General features: G+C 44.9%; 1 protein-coding gene across 1 annotated transcript in view; it reads right to left on the bottom strand.

The window, feature by feature from the left end:
* Positions 1-19,194, bottom strand: part of LOC138267865 (snaclec coagulation factor IX/factor X-binding protein subunit A-like) — a 65,848-nt gene that overhangs the window by 8,264 nt on the left and 38,390 nt on the right. The window contains exon 5 of the mRNA XM_069217090.1: positions 11,063-11,183. Within this exon, the coding sequence (XP_069073191.1) occupies positions 11,063-11,183 (121 nt within the window). The remainder of the gene's footprint in view (positions 1-11,062; positions 11,184-19,194) is intronic.

Here is a 19,194-nt window from a genome sequence, read left to right as displayed (position 1 = left end):
GTTAAAAAGAGGCGCAAATGCGGGGTTTTTTGACCCGCCCACTCCCGGGCGTGAGTTTTGCCCGGGAGTATAAATACGACGCATATGCGTCGGAGTCATTTTTTTAGACGGGAACGCCTACCTTGCATCTCATTAACGCAAGGAAGGCATTCACGCAAAAAAATGACGCTAACTCCGTGCACTTTGGCGCTAGACGCGTCTAACGCCAAAGTATAAATATGGCGTTAGTTTTGCGTCGAATTTGCGTCGAAAAAAACGACGCAAATTCGGCACAAACGGAGTATAAATATGCCCCTAGGTGTTTAGAGTGTCTCCTCGCAGAAGATTTATAAACCTGAAGTAAGGCTGCCTTATTCCCTAAGGCCTTGTTTTGTTTTCTAAATATTTTAAATGAAATTTATTACTGAGACTCTGGAAGAACATTTTTCCTAAATATGTGTATGATTTTACCATTTCAAGTGGTGTTCTAATTATATCCCAGCTAAAACTGTGACAATGCTTCCTTCCTTTAAAAGGCATTATTTTGGTCTCAGAATTCTTTTTTTTTCAAAACATCCTGCATATTCATTCAAAGCTTTCAAAATTATGTGTAAGACTATTGATGTAAGAGTCAAACAAAACCACATCATCTGCTTACAACAACACTCGAAAACGATAAAATGCAACCTTTGGAGGAAAATTTCTAACATTTACAAATTGAGCGGGGATATATCGAAAAAAAGAAGGGGGCCCAACAGACAGCCTGGGCCATTCTTTGCCTACATTTTTTCTGCTAGCCCCCTACTCCCTCCCACTAACACCCTGCACCAAGTGGAAGAATGCAATGCTATAGGTAGTTTTAATAAATCAGACGGTATACCCAATGAGATCGGTTTCCCCCAAAGGGTCATCCTGTCTACTTTGTCAAAAGCTGTTGAGAAATCAGTCGAGGTGCCGTAAAGATTTTACGATTTCCTAAACACATATTTTATCAGAGTCTGTACAATTGCAATGTTATCGATTGCAGAGTGGTTTGGTCTGAGTACAGCCTGTTAATATGGTATAATTCATTTGGAGAAAGCCCAGTCCTGGAGATATTCTAGTATGGGGGCTGTGAAGATCTTTCCTGATGCATCCAGAAGAGCAATCTGGCAACAGCTGGCCGTGAATAACCGAGAGCCTTTCTTATGGGGAGATATTACAATACTCTCTCTCCACAAGGAGGGGATTTGAGCTGTTTGATAAAAATGTTGAAAAGAGGAAGTACAATTTTCCCCCACTCCTCTGGATTAATTTCCAAAACCTTTATAGGACTTTATCTGGTCCCATTGCTGCAGAAGATCGTTCACCTCTTATGTCTGCTGGCATCTGTTTACTTGTGGGAGGTTCTTTAGATTCAGTTATATTTACTGGATATTTAAATACCTGTTCAGTTGAAGAGTATGTTTCTCCATAGAGAGCTCAGGTGCATTCCATTCAGAACTTGGAATGGGGACAGATAGTAGGGATTTTCTGGGATTTCCAAACCCCACTATGAATTGCTATAAGGTTCCAGAATTGCCTTGAGTTGTTATTTCGTGCATCTAGTCAGAGTTCAGTCCAGTTCTTATCCATATGCCTTCTTTTCCAGATTTGATTAATCCTTTGTCTTTTTTCCTGTAATAAACGTATTTCTTTTTCATAGTCCCAGAATATTCAGTGAACTAAAGTTTGATAAGTTTATTCCTGGCTACTGCGATATCCTTGTCTGGAATTTTTTTTTTTGCTTATGTTCTTTTTTTCTCCTGGGACTATTGATGGGATTTGAAATCTTGTTGGTGATTTCCAAGATAATGTCCTCATGGCCGGTTACTAAATTAACCTTCTTATCTCTATATAGATGTTGGTGGTCTTGTATTAACGCATTCGCTTGATTGATTGAACCACGTTCCAGAATATTTCACCCATTGCTGGGTCCACCTGTGCTTTAACATTTCGCACCTTCAATGCCCAATCCTCTGCTTGTAGGGCAACTTTCCTCAGTCAAGCTAGTTTTCAACTTGAAAAACATTTACACAGACCTCCCCAAAAACATTGAATTAATCATGGGTAGATGAGCCTGGGATTCTTTTTCTATGCCACAGGAGCTAACCTCTCCCCAGAATGTAAAGCTGTGCCCAGAGTTGAGTGAACCAGAATGCAAAGGTGTGCCAGCCACTGTGCCCGTCTCAGGATGTAAACCTATTCAGCAGGTGACTCTCCTTGAATGCTAAACTGTGCCACAAAAGGTGCCCACCCCAGAATGTAAAAACTCCCCTGTAATTTACTAGTTGCCAACCACCTGACTTCCACCAGGTCACTATCCACCTTCTGCCAAGTCACCATCACTATCTGCCTTCCCCTGGGTCAATGTGTACTGACTGCCCTCCACTTGTCAAATGGTGGGTCACGTTCTGAGTAGAGATTGATGGGAAACTGATGGAATTATTTTATTAACTCTGCCACAATCACTTTAGCTTTCCTATCCATCCCGCCCACTGCTGCATCTGAACCCTCTCTTGTTTTATCTTCAGACAGGTGACCAACATTTTCCCCATTATATTAACGTTAACAGCACTCTGGGCTTTTTCACTATTGACATGTTAGGCCACCTTGGTGCTGAGAATTGTTTTCTTCTTAAATGTATCTTCCTAGAGCTCAGCAAAGATGCTGTGACCCTACAGGGTGATGCAAGGGCATTCCAGTCTTATTACTGAAATACCTTTCTGAAGCTTTGGTATTTTCATTTTTGAAGACCGAGACTGCATTGATTGGGGAGGGGTAAATTACTGAAAACTCTCAAGTTTCAAGCTCAAGCCTCGGTTTGGAGGAGAACCCAATTCCCCAGGTGAAGGTAAAGGTCATCCTGTGAGGCCCCACATGGGCAATGCACAGGGGAAGGGGCTGGTTGTAGGAATGGAGAAGAATACATGCCCAGGCAGACTTTGACAACTGATTGAAAGTCATTTATGAGGTTATTTGTCACCAGGTGAGAGGAACATTGGTCGGTGACTACTGTTTCAAATCCCTTTTCAAAACAAGGAAGGTCGGCAATGCGCCTGTATTTGGACAGATTATCTATGTCTGCAGTGGGGTTCGGTAGGATAGGTGTTAAGGTTGTATCTTTGAGAGCTGAGAAATACCTCCACTGGTGAGAGAGCTTTAGACCAGGCTAGTGATGTTCAGCATCAGGGATGTGTGCGGAGGTTGAACACTGGGGCATTGCAGATACCCAAAGTGATTTATGACTTTTTAAAGAGATCATGATAATACTAATGTTGCTTTTAGAGATGGCTGCAAACTCTCCAAAGGGCTTTCTTAGGCACATTTAGGAGGCCACATGATAGAAATTATCATGCCAGCCATTAAAGTGTGGATTTAATTACTAAAGAATGACAGAAAATTGTCACACAGGTATGTGGAGTGTGGTATATTGTGCTGGGAGACTCAGTTTCCTTGAGGATGTGGGGAACAGTTCTTTGGTGTGCTCGAGGAATTATTTGCGCAAGTTGTAGGAAATTACCCTCTTTTTGGCATGGTTACCCCCTTTTTCTGCCTGATGTAATTGTGCTTGACTGTGTTCACTTCGATCCTGCTAAGCAGGACCCCATTGATTATGCTCTCTCTCCAAAAGCTCTGTATTTCACCCACACTTGGCATACTGGTGCCCCCTTACAAGCCCCTAATATATGGTACCTAGGTACCCAGGGCATTGGGGTTCAGGGGATTCCTATTGCCTGCAGAATATAGTTTGCCATCCATAGGGAGCCCATGCATAGGCTTCTGCAGGACTGCCATTGCAGCCTGCGTGAAAAGGTGCAAGCACCCTTTCACTTCCATTTTCAATACACAGATTACTTAAAAGTCACCCCTATGATAGGCCTTCTAGCCTAGAAGGCAGGGTGCAAAGTACTTGTGTGTGAGGTCACCCCCGCACTAGCAGAGGTTCTCCCACGAACTCCAGGCCCATTTTCCTGGACATCATGAGTGCGGGGACGCCATTTTACGTGTGTACTGGACATAGACCACTACCTATGTCCAGCTACATAATGGTAACTCTGAATATAGGCATGTTTGGTATCAAACATGTTGGAATCATACCCCAAGGCTTTTGCTAGAGGACCCCCTGTATTGCAGTTTCAGCCTTCTGAGGTTTTCCAGGCAGCCCCTGCTGCTGCCTCCTCACAGACAGGTTTCTGCCCTCCTGTAGCTTGAGAAGCTCAAGCCAAGGAAGGTAGAACAAAGGGTTTCCTTTGGGAGGGGGTGTTACACCCTCTCCTTTTGGAAAAAGGTGTTACAGACTTAGGAGGTGTAGCCTCCCCAAGCTACTGGAAATGCTTTGAAGGGCACAGATGGTGCCCTCCTTGCAAAAAACAGTCTACACCGGTTCAGGGACCCCTAGTCCCCCTGCTCTGGTGCGAAACTGGACAAAATAAAGGGGAGTGACCACTCCCCTGTCCATCACCATCCCAGGGGAGGTGCTCAGAGCTCCTCCAGAGGGTCCCTGGGTTTTGCCATCTTGGATTCAAGGATGGCAGGGAACTCAGGGAGCATCTGAGTGGCCAGTGCCAGCAGGTAAAGTCACAGTCCTCCCCTGATAGGTGCTTACCTGGTTAGGTGACCAATCTCCCTTTCAGGGCTATTTAGGGTCTCTCCTTTGGGTGGTTCCTCAGATTCAGATTGCAAGAGTCCAGCAGCAATCCTCTGCATCATCTACTTCAACTTCTCACTGAAGAAACTGCATCTGGACCCTCCAGGAACCTACAAGCAGCAACAAAGAAGCAATATATCTCCTGCAACATTGTATCTCTGGCTCCTGTCAGCAACTGCAACAGTTTCCCGGTCGTGCATCCTCTGAGGACAGCCCGTCCTCAGCCTGCATCAGAAGGAAGAAGGACTCTCCCTTGGGGTGAAGGAGTCACCCTCCTGCCTCTGCAGGCACCAACTGTGTTGATGATTGGCTGTGTGGATCCCCTGTCCTGCTGAGCTGTGTGGATCCTGCATCACAGGTGGTAGACTGAATTGGTCCTGATGATCCTCTCTTCCAGCTTTCCCACTTTGGTGGAGGTAAGACCTTGCCTCCCCACGCAAAAACAGTACCCCGTGTACTGCATCTTTTGCAGCTGAAAAGGCTTGTTGGCATCCTTCCTCCAAGTCCTTCTTGCATCTTGTAGTTCCTGCCCCCAGCACTCTATCCTGCAACGCACAGCTTCCTGAGTTTTTCTCCTGCGACGTGGGAGCTTTTGTCGTAGTGCTTTGTGGGCCTCTTATGCAACTTTCTTGTCCGTATCCTGTGGGACTCCTGTGTGTGCTGCCTGGTCTTCTGTGGGCTCTCTGAGTTAGCGGGCTCCAACGATGCAAACTCAACTGCAGTCTTCCATCCGGCCTGGAACATCACTTGCACCCTAAGGAACCCAACTTTTCTTCTTCACCGCTGGTTCACCTTTTGCACCTTTATCCTTAGGGACGAGCAGCCACTTTGTACGTGGCATTGAATCTGCAACCTCTGAGGCCAGGGGTCACAAAGGCAGTGCCGGGGGTGGCAAAGGCGCAAGCGAGGGGTCTCACCTGGGACACCTAAATGACGTCCATGCCAGCACCCTGTTTATGTTTAGGTATATTGCGATCTGATGTGGTGAACATCTCCCAGACATGTGTGCTATTCTTGTAGCTAATGGCATTCCCATACTGTCAGGGTCTCCATTATGAATCCAAACAGGAGTGGCAAATTTGACAGTCCTATGCGTCCCAAGACCCAATTATCCGAGCAGCTTCATCCCATACACCATACAGACAATGCATTATCAAATTAAATTACCATTACATTTGCACAGACATACACACACAAATATTAGTGTGAAAATGGTATCACCTAGTGTATTGATTTATTCTGATTAGGAGGGGCTCCTGCTCTTCCTGGACTCTTCTGTGCTTCTTGGACTTAGTCCCCATCTTCTACAGGTCTTCTTGTCCAGGAATCCACTGTTGGTGTCTTGCGGTCTCTTCTGGGTTTTGCATTCTTCTTCTTTTCTTCTCTGTGTGTGTTCTGGGAAACTTACTGTGATTTACTCCTGTTTTCCTGGTCGCTGGGGTGGGTTGCGGTACTTAGCTTTGGGTGTTCCTAGTACTCCCAGCTCCCCTCTACACACTACACTTACCTAGGTGGGGGACCGACTTTTGCATTCCACTTTCTTATTATATGGTTTGTGCTCCTCTATGCTCATTTCTAACTATTGTGATTTTCACTAATTGCACTGTTTTCTAACTGTTTTATGCCTATTTCAGCATACTAGTGTATGTAACTTGTGTATTACTTACCTCCTAAGGGAGTATAGGGCCAGATGTAGCAAGCAGTTTTGCCCATTCTGTGTCTATGGGAAAATGTGTTCGTACATATGGCCCATAGTCTCTATGGTATTATTGGTATTTGTGTCACAAAAATAAAGCACCTTTATTTTTGTAACACTGAGCGTTTTCTTTCATGTGTGTGAGGGCTGTGTTACTACAGTGGTATTGCCTGAACTTTACATGTCTCCTCGTTCAGCCTTCGCTGGTCCACTACAGCTACCTCGAGACAGCCTGGCTTCTAGACACTGACTACATTTTACTAATAAGGGATACCTGATATAAGGTGTAAATACCTTTGGTACCCACTACGCACAAGGCCAGCCTCCTACACAAGTTTGGAAGCCCTCTTTGCTCTGGCACATACAAATCTGAAGCCTGTCTGGTGTGCCCGCAGCCTGTGATCAGATGGTGTTTGGTGCTCTGCCAATGTCCTTCCAGCACTCTGCCTTGACACTCCCATTAGTGACGGTCATCAGTGCCGCATATACTGGCCTTCAGTGGGCGACGTTTGTGGGTGAACTATGGTTCATTTGATTCCAGGGCAAGTAGAAGGTATTCACAGGGATCCGGACAAGGAGCAGGGATTTCAGGGAGGGTTTGTGTTTAATGATTCTCACTGTATTATGTGACTTAGGAGAACTAGCCAATGGAACGAGCCTTCTGAGGTTGGGGATTTAGCGCACTAGTGACCAAACTGTGATTGGTCCTGTGGACCTATTAGACTGTGTCTATCTATCTATCTATCTATCTATCTATCTATCTATCTATCTATCTATCTATCTATCTATCTCTCTCTCTATGGGTCTGTCTATCTATCTATCCATCTATCTATCGATCTGTGTCTATATCTATCTATCTATCTATCTATCTATCTATCTATCTATCTATCTATCTATCTATCTATCTCTCTCTCTATCGGTCTGTCTATCTATCTATCCATCTATCTATCGATCTGTGTCTCTATCTATCTATCTATCTATCTATCTATCTATGTATCTATCCATCTATCTAACTATCTATCGATCTATTGATCTGTCTATCTATCCATCTATCCATCTATCCATCGATCTTTCTATCTATCTCTCTAAAAGCAGCTTACAAGGCACAGCTATCACTGTCACAGAAGCAGTGCTTGATTTGTGCCAGTGTTCGCTGAAGCTTAGCACCTGCATTTATTTATTTAATAACACAGCACCTCTTTTTATTCCACCACGTGGTGGCGCTGTCTATTTTTAAATACAACAGATGAGAAGAGTGTTTAAGAATTAAATACACATTAAGCAAATTATATCCGCGCTCCCAGGCCATTCTTAGAGCTTTGGGAGACCTGAAGTGGTAAAAATCGTCACATGTGTAGGAGTCTGATGGTTAGCAGGTGGTGTCAGTACTGGAATTTAGCAGTGTCAGCACGGGCACTGGCCACCAGAAACATAGGCTGGACCCTCACATTTTTTAAACATTTTTTTTTACAAATCAAGCACTGCCATAGGAGGACTCTAGTGATACTGAACTTCAGATACTGAAGCAGAGGGGCACATGGAGCTATGCATCGAAGAGCTGGGTTTTTAATTGTTTTATAAACCATTGGTGATTTGACTCTCCCCTAAGGTTTGAAGGCAGAACATTCCACAGCTTCAGTCGTGGAGTCACAGGATAATCCACCCCATTTGGCGTAGCAGAGCATTCCAGCATTAAACTGAAACATGGGCGACAAGCATAGATTGCACCCTGGGGCAGGAGGAGCCATCGATTCACCAATGGACAGTCTCCAGTGCAGCAGGAAGTGACGTGCAGTGCTTCTCCCCTTCCCCCTGGGTGACCAATAGATTCCAGGTGTCTTCTGCATTTATGAAGTAGGAAAAATCTAATAAGTAGGGCAGATGAGCTAAAGGGGGGGATGCAGGATGCATAAAAAGGCGGGTAAGGTGCAACTAATGCTGGGAGAAACTTGCTTGATTTCCCGCGCAGAAATTTCAAGACATGCGCAAAAATTACATAAAATAATGAAATTACAGTCTGACATTTTGTGATATTTTTAGCATGAAATAAACACATGTGATGATGCGCTTTGCACTAGAAAACATGAAAAATCACACATGACCTGAGCAACCGCTCACATTTGGTTAATCGTGGCCTGTGCTCTTGCAATAGCGCCTTCACACGAAAGAAAGCTGAATTATGGAACGTGGCATATTGGCGTAATCAGAGGCATTGTGCATAACAGTCTTAACATGAAACGCACAACATTATGCAAGAATTAGCCAGCGTAAAATAAATTGTATCCGGGCTTAGGCTAAACCCTGTTGCACACCCCATGGAACTGGTTGGGAAACTGACGTAAATAAACTTAGCTGGACTTCCTGTTTATGCCATTGCAAAAAGCAAGAGCCCACTCATGTACCGTACCCTGAGTGTTAAACTGAAACGTAAATGACTTAAGATTTCGTGCCTTACAAAGTTTTAAATGGAAATATGAAAGGGAAGGTACTCACTGTCCCGGAATATCTGTTTAGTACTAAAAAACAGGCGCCGCTGTTGGCCTCTAAAAGTACTGCACCCATGCAAGAGCTGCAGGTGCTCTCCCGATCAAATTTAGGAAGCTCAGATGCTCAGTACATACAGAACCTTGCAGGCCTTTTGGGCTTTTCCTGTGCGTATGTCTCAGCGCTTAATCTGGAAATAAATAAGTGCCAGGGCCCCCGTCAGGAGACCACTGCAGCCTGCATCACGTATCGCCCCTCCTGGCGCTGCCAGTGACGGTACCAACACTGCTACTAACCATCACCCCCCACAAGTGGGACAATCCAGACTGGTGAGGGCCCTCAACCAATAGGAATGGCTTAAGCAGAAGGCATTAGTCATTTTAATGTGTATTGAATTAATAAAGAACTGTGGTTGTGCTCATTCCTAAATCAGACAGACAGCGCCACCATGTGGCAGGTTGTAGTAAGTGCCAGTGCTGAGCACCGGAAAGCACTGGCCCAATTTGAGCACTGTGATGTGTAGTTGGTGGCTTAGGTGTTTGCACATTTAGGGCTTCTTCTCTGATTGCTCCATTTAAGTTCTTCTTTCTGGGAATTGGGCTTTTGTCATTTGTGAACAAGGTAGTCTACAGTTCAGTTCCGGGACCAGTTGCCTACCTTGTTCCACGAGTGAAAATTAAATATCTTTCCCCTCTGCCTGACAAAGTCACTCAGTGTTTGTTAATTTTGGCAATTTAGCCTTTACAAAATGGTGCCGTAAATAAAGATTGATGGATGCACCGAAGATAAGGAGGGTGCTGAATAGAAAAACCTTCTTAAGCAGTCAATCACCTGGTTACAGTGTTGGTGTTTATAGATCTTATATGACTAGAACACACTATTCAAAACTGGTTATTTTACGAACTGAGTGTCCCATGAATCTCTAAAGTTCTTAACATGTATTTTTTTTTCATTTCTTCTTATACAATTATGCTAAGGTCACTGGCATAACAAAGGCCCCAGAAGCCCCACCATGTGGGGGCACTCTGAGTTCCAGGCAGGCTCCTCAGCACAGTCCACAGTGCACGGGCTGTGTGCACCTGGCCTGAGAGCTCCTGACTGGATGGGGGACGAGTGCCCTCCATGCACTTTGCAGGGGGACCCTCAAGTTTCGATACCCCACTGGCTGAGGTACATTCAGGGCTGACTGCAAAGGCTTTAACGGACCCGATGGAAGACCTGCAGTTTCATGACATTAAGTCAGGCCCTGCTGCGCCCCTCGGATTACTGGCGCCCCGGGCGTGGCCCCAGCTCGCCCATACCCAAGGCCGGCCCTGTGTGAGTGACAAGGGATGGTTTTGTTTCACCCTCGTACAGTACTGTTTCTTGATGGGCTTGAAGCCTGGGTCTGCTATGAACGCTCCTGCATGGAGAGCTTCTGAAGTGATCTGCATTTCACATTTTATTTTGTTATGACTGCCTACACGGAGAGCGTGTTGTAATCATTTGTAAATATCACAATGGTAGTCTGAGACTTTTTTCAGTCCCCGAGCCAGCTCATAGCGCTATGTAACTCCTGCTTAAAGGCAGCGGTGGCCGCCGTAATTCTAAAGGGGAGGGACCGGGTTGGGGGGTGGGGGGAAGAAATAATTAAAATGTTTTAAAAACGTAATTTGTCAACGCCGACGCCACCAGCCGCGTTGCTCCTATTCGCAACACCAGAGCCATTGGCTGTTGCAGGGACTCGATCGTACCCTTTTGTGAACTCTCTTTAATATTAGCTCTTCTAAGCAGCTTGCATCACAGGCGCTATGTTGTAACGTCGCTGCCTTTATGCAGAGTCCGGTTTCAGAAGGCCACATGAACTTTCCAGTGCTGTTGAACGTCTTTGCTTGGCCTGATGTTCAGAGCTTAGCAAACATCTAACTTCTTTCTGGAAAGACCTAGAACCTTCCCCGTTGTATGAAATACCTTGGCTTGACCTGATGTTTAGCGCTTAGTCACTCCAGATGCAGCTTTTAGCAACCTCATTTCTATTAAGTTCTTAAATACCACATTGGTGGTCTTCAGCTTCGCAGCTACAGTGCCCCTTACTCAACTCATTGTATTTAAACTTTATTACAACTCATAATAACCACAATTTGCTTTATTGTAGGAACTTTAAATAACAGTGCGCAAAAACATACTAAACGCGTTGCCAAGGCCAGACCTATTGGCTTTGCTAATACACGTCCACTTTTTTAAAGCATACTCACCACCTGAAACCCACGAGGAACTAAGAAAATGTGTGCCGGAAGTGGGCGAAGGTGGGTTAGTTCCAAAGTTGGTGTACCTCCACTTAGAGCCGTCGGCCCACTTCTCCAGTGCTCTGTTGTTCTAGGAATGAAAGAGTAAACATCTGATGTTCAGTCACACATGAGGCAACAAAGCTTAATAAGTAATGCAAGGCACGTCTGTGGAGTGGGTCACATCAACTGCAATGCAGGAAAGCATAGCTCGCCTCAGATTTAAAACATTAATAGCCTCATTTACATATTGATGACAGCTCCAACAAGCATTGGCAAAGCCCATAGGTCTGACTTCTCGTTATTACTGAGAGCATGCACACATCCCTCACATAACTCTTCACATCACCCTTTCTCCCTCATGCACACACACCGTCAAATACACAACGGACTGCATGTGAGGGTACATAAACTAATTCTCTAGCGCTGCTATATAGGTTCTACAAAATACAATTTACAAACCTCTAGATGGAGACTGCTTCACCGCTCGTATCTTTTCTATATAGCGTACTCTGCCACATATGTGGCAAGCTCCGTACATATAGGTATAAGATTTAGCAGCAAATGTAGGAGAAACAAGGGGGAGTGGCTGGAATTATTAAAAGTGAGTGGGCTTTGTGGAAATTTAAGAAGGGATTTAGGCAGGGACGCACTAGTACAAAGCACCTACTCACAAAAGAACAAAACTACTATTAGTCACAAAACACACATCAAATTCTACTACAGCTCTACGTGACAAAGCAGGCTCAAACGTACTCCAGCCAAGCCTTGGAGTAAGACACATGGCCATCACTGGTACGGCAACACTGTGAGAAATAGGGATGTTGGTTGACTCGGATGTGAGCCCTGGTCAAGCAACAGCTACAATCCCTTTCAGGGTGAACCCCAAAAAGTCACTAAATTAACCTGTGCCCCACTCTGGGTAGCTTGGCACAAAGAGCAGGCAGGCTTAACGTAGAGACAATGTAGGGTAAAGTGCAAAGTATTTATGCAGCACACACACAAAAATAAAGTGAGAACACAACACAAGAAAAATTCCAGAACAATGTTGAAAAATAGAGTAAATTTTAATAAATTATTTGACATCAAAACAGCAAAAATAAAATCAGTAGAACCGGCATAAAATTGTTTTAGAGTTTAAGGTTCAAAAGAGCACCTAAAAGATCAAAGCCCCAACCCTGGACATCTAGTCGCAGGAGAACAGGTCAAAATCGTAAGTTGAAGCTGACTGTACTGGAGCGCAGTTCCGATACAAGAAGGGGACTGGGCCCAGTTAGTGCTTACCTTCAGATATAGAAAAAATTTGAAGGAAAATATCTGAGAAGGTAAAGTAAAAGTTCTGCGGGGCAAGGCTGCAGGAGTGTCCGAGAAGGGAGCGTCATTATGGGTTGGCAGTTGAGTAAAACCGCAGTGAAGATTTTTACCTTTGGACATAGTCACCAAAATGGAAGTTGAAAATCTCCAGAAAGCAAGGGGTTGTAGCCAAAGACAGTTCCATGACATTGGATACCCCTTTGGGGAAAGACCACTGAAACAGATTTGCTCCTGTGGAGAAGAACTCTGTGGAAGAAGCAGCAAAGTCAATCCAAACACCGATGCACCTTGGACTGATAAGCAAGCAGGCTGGGCTCGGCCTCCTTCTGGTTCTCAGAGCACATATTGGCAAAGTTTTGGAAAATGGCCATCTGGGCAATTTAAGCCCCACAACCAAGGGTCCAAGACTGGATGGAGACCACTTTGGAGTTTAGGACTCAATGAGACTGAGTCCAGGTGCAGGTTCATGAAGATGGGAACCTGTTATGCCCCTGTTATGCCCCTGTGGTTCTGAACAGGAGGCCAGCAAACTAGCCCTTGGAGTTCCTTCTGGTTGTCCTGGGGGCAGGTGTAGGTGCAGAACTCAACTGCAGGACTGGTCTCTGAGGGTTCAAGGCAGGCTCCCGCCAGCTAAACTGTCCTTCCAGGTGCAGGATCAGTCTGGCAGAGTGCACCGCAGGTCACAACAGCAGGCAGTCCCCTGAGAGCCCTTCCACAGGTCCAGTAGTGAACTGAAGAGTGTGTCTGAAAGTCCTATGTTTATACCTTGGTCCCCTTCTCCTGGGAGGTGGGAGTAGCTTCTGGAAAGGTTTTGTGCAGTGCATGGGATTTCCTGACCCCCCCTACCTTGGCTCGAAGCTGGCTGCAGTGACAATACAGGGTTGTTATTCCTATGGTGAGGAGATAGGACACAGCCAATTCAGGTGCATGTGGTGCTGTGCTCAGCTCCTCCCCATATACTGCTAGTGGATAGTCCATTGAGGCACACCTAATCCCACTATTGTGTGACTGTCTGAGGGGAATTCACAAAGTCTGTCAGCTACACCCTGTCATGTAACCCTAGTCAGGCTGTAGGCACAGAAGGCTAGGGGCAGCAAAATGCCAACTTTATGAAGGTGGCATTTTCAAAATTGCAATGAAAAATCAGACGTTACCATTAAAGAGGGTTTATGATTTCAGTTTCATAGGCACCAAACATGACATAGCTGCCTCCTCTAAATTAGGAATTAGAGCTTATTAAATGTAATAAGGAATCTCCAATGAAATCCTACTGGAAGGGTAGGCTTCACGGTTGTGGAAAAAATGAATTTAGGAGTTTTTCAGTACCAGGACCTGTAAAACTTAAGAGTAAATGCCCTACCTTTTAATTACACAACACCTTGCCCTATGGGCTACCCAGGGCATACCTTAGGTGTGACGTATGTAATAAAAGGGGAGATGTTACAGGTTCCAAAGCATCGCTAAGCATCAGAACTCATGTAAAGACATCACTTTTAAACTACTGCCCCATCCGGGTTCCTGTGGTGAAGCCCAGAAGAGAGGTTCACGTATGCAGGTGTGTGATCAACTAGCTGCTTTATTTTTCACATGAGCAGCTAGTTTGCTCGCAGCATTATTGTGGTTGGGCAGTGTCTCGTCAATGATGACTGGTGGGCTATTACACCAGTGACATACACAGGCCTTGTACAATACTGTTGCAGTACCATACTGTCAGACCCACAGAGAGAAGGAGGCTTCTAGCATTGGGAGGGCCTTCAGTGAAGGACATGTAATTAAGCTGTGGATGTGCTTAGTCTGTCCTCCCATCCAGTTTCTGAAAAATGGGTTCCGTCCATTTAGTACACCCAGATGTTTTGTTTGCTTTTTTGATCATGCGGTTTTGAACTTCTTACTACGGGTGACTCTCACTACTGGTGTCTCACTCATGTTAATTACCTGGTAAATGGACTGCAAATGTGTACTGCCATTGTTTGCCTTTTAAGATAAGGCTACTGCAACACAGCTAAGGTAAGGGGCACGTGGGTGGTTACATGCAGAAATGTCTTACACAGGGGAGAGTTGTTGTTGGATTTTGACACAGGACCTGAATTGCGACAGTGGCAACAGTCATTGGCAGCTGGAAGGACAAGCACCCCCCATCCCCGGGCATTGAAAAAGAGAGTCATGGGCAGATGTGCTGGCTCCCGTGCCCGTGTCTGGAGGGAGCGCATGGTCACCACAATCAATAACTCTACCCGCACGGAGCAGGCAGGGAGAATACAGGGCTCGACTCTAGCATTGGCAACCAGTAGTGCTGGCTAGGCAGGGAGCCAGCAGGGCAGTGCGAGAGTGGGCTCCCTGCAGGTCCCAATGTGAACCAAGTACTGGTGGTTTCCCGAGTGGGACCAAACACACCCATAAAATAATAAAAATTAACAGAAAAAGACTTGTGGAAGACAGGCTTTTAAAATTTGCACCGCTTCCCATAGGGGGCACCACATAATATTACAGGAGAGGCTTATTTGCATAGTTTTCTGCTGCTTGTGATGACCCCAGGAGGGCAGAGCCACCACCGCCAGAAAGAGAGTGTGGAGGGGCTGAAGAAGTGCAGCCCCCCCACCACCAAGATATATTTCAAAGTGACCCTAGGTTTGAGGGTTCATAGAAATTATGATTCCCCCAAGACTCTCTTTATTTTTAAAGGCACACACACACATTATGTTTATTTTAATGCTTTATTGAAAGTTTTATGCTGACGGCAATTTTTGATGAATGGTGAAATGCTCTATTGACATTAATGTTACACGTTGTTTGCAGTGAAATGATGATGATTTTTAACATGTGAGGTATTTGTTTTTATAACATGGTGAATGTTTGATAAACCATATACGTTTCCTCATCTGTGCTGTGGTGACCCTCTGACAAAGCCAATAGGCCTGTGTTACTTATAGTTCTATAGATACTCCCCATATATTGTGATGTGCTGTCTGGTATATGTAGGAGGCAGGGGATACTGTGATTGTTAGGGTCATGACCCTTTAGGGATCAAATGTGGTTGCAGAATGTCACCTAAGGTATTTTCTATCGCCTTTATGTACATGTAAATTAATGTGTAGTATTTAGTAGTGTGTGTAATAAAATTTACTTTTCTTTTCAAAAGAAAAAGCAATAACTGCACAATCGTTTATTGAGTATTTTTTTTTTGTGTGGCACTGAATGATGATTACTAGCCCATGATACCTCCCCTGAGTAGGCCGTGGACTGCTGTGCTTTGCTACCCTGAGAGACTCATGTACTCCCAGTAAGGGGAATTTGTGGACCTGTTATTTGCATCACATCTTGCACATCTAATAACTAAATTTTTTACAGCCACTGACTGACACCTCTGCAAGGAGGGATCTGAGAACAGCCTGACCAACACTCAAAGATCAGCTGAAAGCATTTGAGCAACATAAAGTGACAATTGTTTTTGATATAAGTGCATACCTATTTTTAAAGTGTTGTCCAGTCATGTCTCCATGTTAATGTTTTTATGTCCAGGTTGCCTGTACCATATGTTGTCCTGTTAAATGTTACGGAATGATTGTTTTTTGTTTGTGTTGGTTGAATGTGGTGTTAACCCTGCGCAGGCAACAGCAACAAAGCTTGTCGGGATGAACCACAAAAGTCACTAAATTAACCTGTGCTTAACTCTCTGCTAGCTTGGCGGAAAAGCAATCAGGCTTAACTTAGAGGCAATGTTTTAAGTATTTACACAGCACATAAACACTAATGAAGTGAAAATACAAGAGAAGAAAGTTCCCAAACTAGAAACATAGAGTAAATGTTAATAAATTGTTTGATTCCAAAACAACAAAAATCCAATTAGAAGAATCAGAGTTATGATTTTTAAAATTTAAGGTGATAAATAGCAACTAAAAGATCAAAGCGGCAACTGCGGATATCGAGTTGCGCAAGACTGCGTCAAAGTCGAAAAGAAATATGACCCATCCCAATGGCGTGCAAGTTAGATACAGAAATTGGACTGGGCCTGGTCGGCGTTTATCTTCGGATTTAAAATAAATTTGTAGAAAAATGTTCTGAGAAGGTAAAGTTCAGCAGGACACGACTGCAGGCAGTGTCCGAGGACGAGGAGGCATCATTGTCAAGCAGCCGCTGGATGAAGTCACAGTGAAAATTTCTACACTCAGTATTAGTCGCTTCTTTGGAAGTCGAAACTCTTCAGCAGGACAAGGTTAGAGCCTGTAGTGGACATCAGTTCTACAAAGCTGGATACCCCTTTGTTGAAGGACCACTTAACAGGATGTGCTTCTGCGAAGAAGAATGTAGAGGGTGCTGCCACGGAGTTAGGCCAACTGGCGATGCACCTTGGACAGACAGGCGAGCTGTTTGATCCCACCCTCCTCTTGATTCTCAGAGCAGTTTTCAGCCAAAAATGTTCTATGTATCAAGTTTTGGATTTTGGTTATCTGGACAACTTTAACACCACCACCAAGGATCTAGGACTGGATGGGCAACACATGGCGGGACATACTCAGGGTGTGTTCAGGTGGGGATTCAAGATGGTTGGAGACTTTTCTGTCCCTGGGCTTTGATCAGGAGGCCAAACAATTAGCCCTTGGAGTCACTCTGGTAGTCCTGGGTTCAAGAAGTGGAATAGGACTCAAGCACCAGAACTGGCCTCTGAGGGTTCAAGGCAGGCTTAAGGTAGCACAGCAGTTCTTTCAGGTGTGGCAAAGCAGTGCAGTCTACTGAAGTGCACAGTCTTTCTGCAGGTCCAGAAATGGAACTAAAGAGTGAGTCTGAGGGTCCTATTTTTATATCTGGTGCCTTCTTTGAAGTATTAGATGTTTCTACAAAATTCCCTTTGAAGTGCTTGACGTTTCCTGCCTCCCCTGCCCCGGCTACAAGCTGGCTACATGAACAATGTAGGAGTGGCAAGTCGTTTGTATGAAGGCAGGCCACAGCCCATTCATTTCCAAGTGGGGCTGTGCCCAGCTCCGTCCCTACCCATCCAGCCATTGATGGCCCATCCAGGCACATCTAATCCCTCTATTGTGTGGCTGTCTGGGAGGAATAAACGAAGTCCAGCTACCAACTATATCAGTCATTTTACCTAGGAACAGGCTGCAGGCACTGAATAGTTAAGCAAGAAAAAGTCCATTTTCTAAAGGTGGTATTAACAAAATTGTAACTTAAAAACAACTTTACTTTTAGAAATGGGGTCTCTGGTTGGCAGTCAGTTTGAACTCTGCCCAGGCAGGGACCCTCACTCTGGTCAGGGCAGTGGAGATGCACACTTAAGATAACTCCTGCTCATCCCCTTGGTAGCTTGGCACAAGCAGTCAGGCTTATCTCAAAGGTAATGTGTAAAGTATTTGTACCAACACACAGTAATATAGTGAAAACACTACGAAATGGACATCACACCAGTTTAGAAAAATAGCCAATATTTATCTAAATCAAAATGCCAACAATCCAACATACACAAGTAAAGTTATGAATTTTTAAAATAATAGAATCTTACTCCATAGAAAACAATGGGAATGTTGTTGTTAAACAAAGTACCTGGTTTGTGGCATAAATGAAGCCCCACGGGCGAGAGTGCGTCGGAACATTGAGGGATGTGTCGATTTCTTACTCGCAAGTGAGGCTGTGCTTCGTTTCTTTTACGATCGGGTAGGTGATGTGTGGTTTTTCTCTCCCACAAGAGAGCGGTGTATCGATTGCTGGCCAGGCACCTCGGATCTGCACTGGTTCACATTGATTTTGATGCCCAGCGATGATGCATGTGAAATCCGCCATCATGGTGTTGGAAAACCGCGCTGCATGGGGGTTGCTTCGTTTACAGCAGCCGCAAATGGGTGTTGGGTTGTTTCTTCAGCCACAGTGCAGGTGATGTGTCGATTTCCCAGCCACGATGTAGGTGGTGCGTTGATTTCTCAACCGTGATGCAGGTGTTGCGTCATTTTTACAGCTGCGTTGAACGTTTCCCTGCATGACTCCTGTACATGGATTTCCACCTTGATTCTAGCAGCTTTACCTTTCAAGTTCCCAGGGACTGGATAGGGCACAACTTGGCAGGGTAGGAGTCTCCGCATAGAGTCCAAGTGCTGGCCAAGGAAGTCTTTGATGGCCATGAGACTTCAAAACAGGAGGCAAGCTGAGTACCACAAAGTCCAGTCTTTGACATCTTTCAGGCAGAAGCAGCAACTGCAGGCCAACCCAGCAAAGCACAGTCACAGTCAAAGGGGAAGTACTCCTCCTCAAGCTCTTCAGCTCTTCTCCTTGCCAGAGGTTCCCTTTGGTTCCAGAAGTAATCTAAAAATCTGGGGTTTTGGGTCCACTATTTATACCCCTTTCTGCCTTTGAAGTTGGCAAACTTCAAAGGAAAGTCTAATTTGTTCACAAGATCATGGCTTGCCCAGGCCTGGCTCCAAGTTCACACCAGGGGGTTGAAGACTGCATTGTGTGAGGGCAGGCACAGCCCTTCAGGTGTAAATGACAACTCCTCCCTCCACTCTAGCCTGATGGCCCATCAGGATATGCAGGCTACACCATAGCTCTCTTTGTGTCACTGTCTGGTGGTGATTCACAAACAGCCGAACTGTCAGTCAATCCCAGACAAGGGATACACCAGAAGGCAGAGTCACAGACTGGTTTAAGCAAGAAAATGCCCACTGTCTAAAAATGGCATTTTCAAATTGACAAAAACCAACTTTACTAAAAGATATTTTTTTAAATAGAGAGTTCAGAGACCCCGAACTCCAGGTCTTTATCTGCTCCTAAAGGGAAACTGCACTTAAAAT

This window comes from Pleurodeles waltl, chromosome 12, assembly GCF_031143425.1.
Source record: "Pleurodeles waltl isolate 20211129_DDA chromosome 12, aPleWal1.hap1.20221129, whole genome shotgun sequence".
Taxonomy (NCBI): domain Eukaryota; kingdom Metazoa; phylum Chordata; class Amphibia; order Caudata; family Salamandridae; genus Pleurodeles; species Pleurodeles waltl.
Note: the sequence above shows the minus strand (reverse complement) of the source record. Positions and strands in the feature narration are given on the sequence as shown.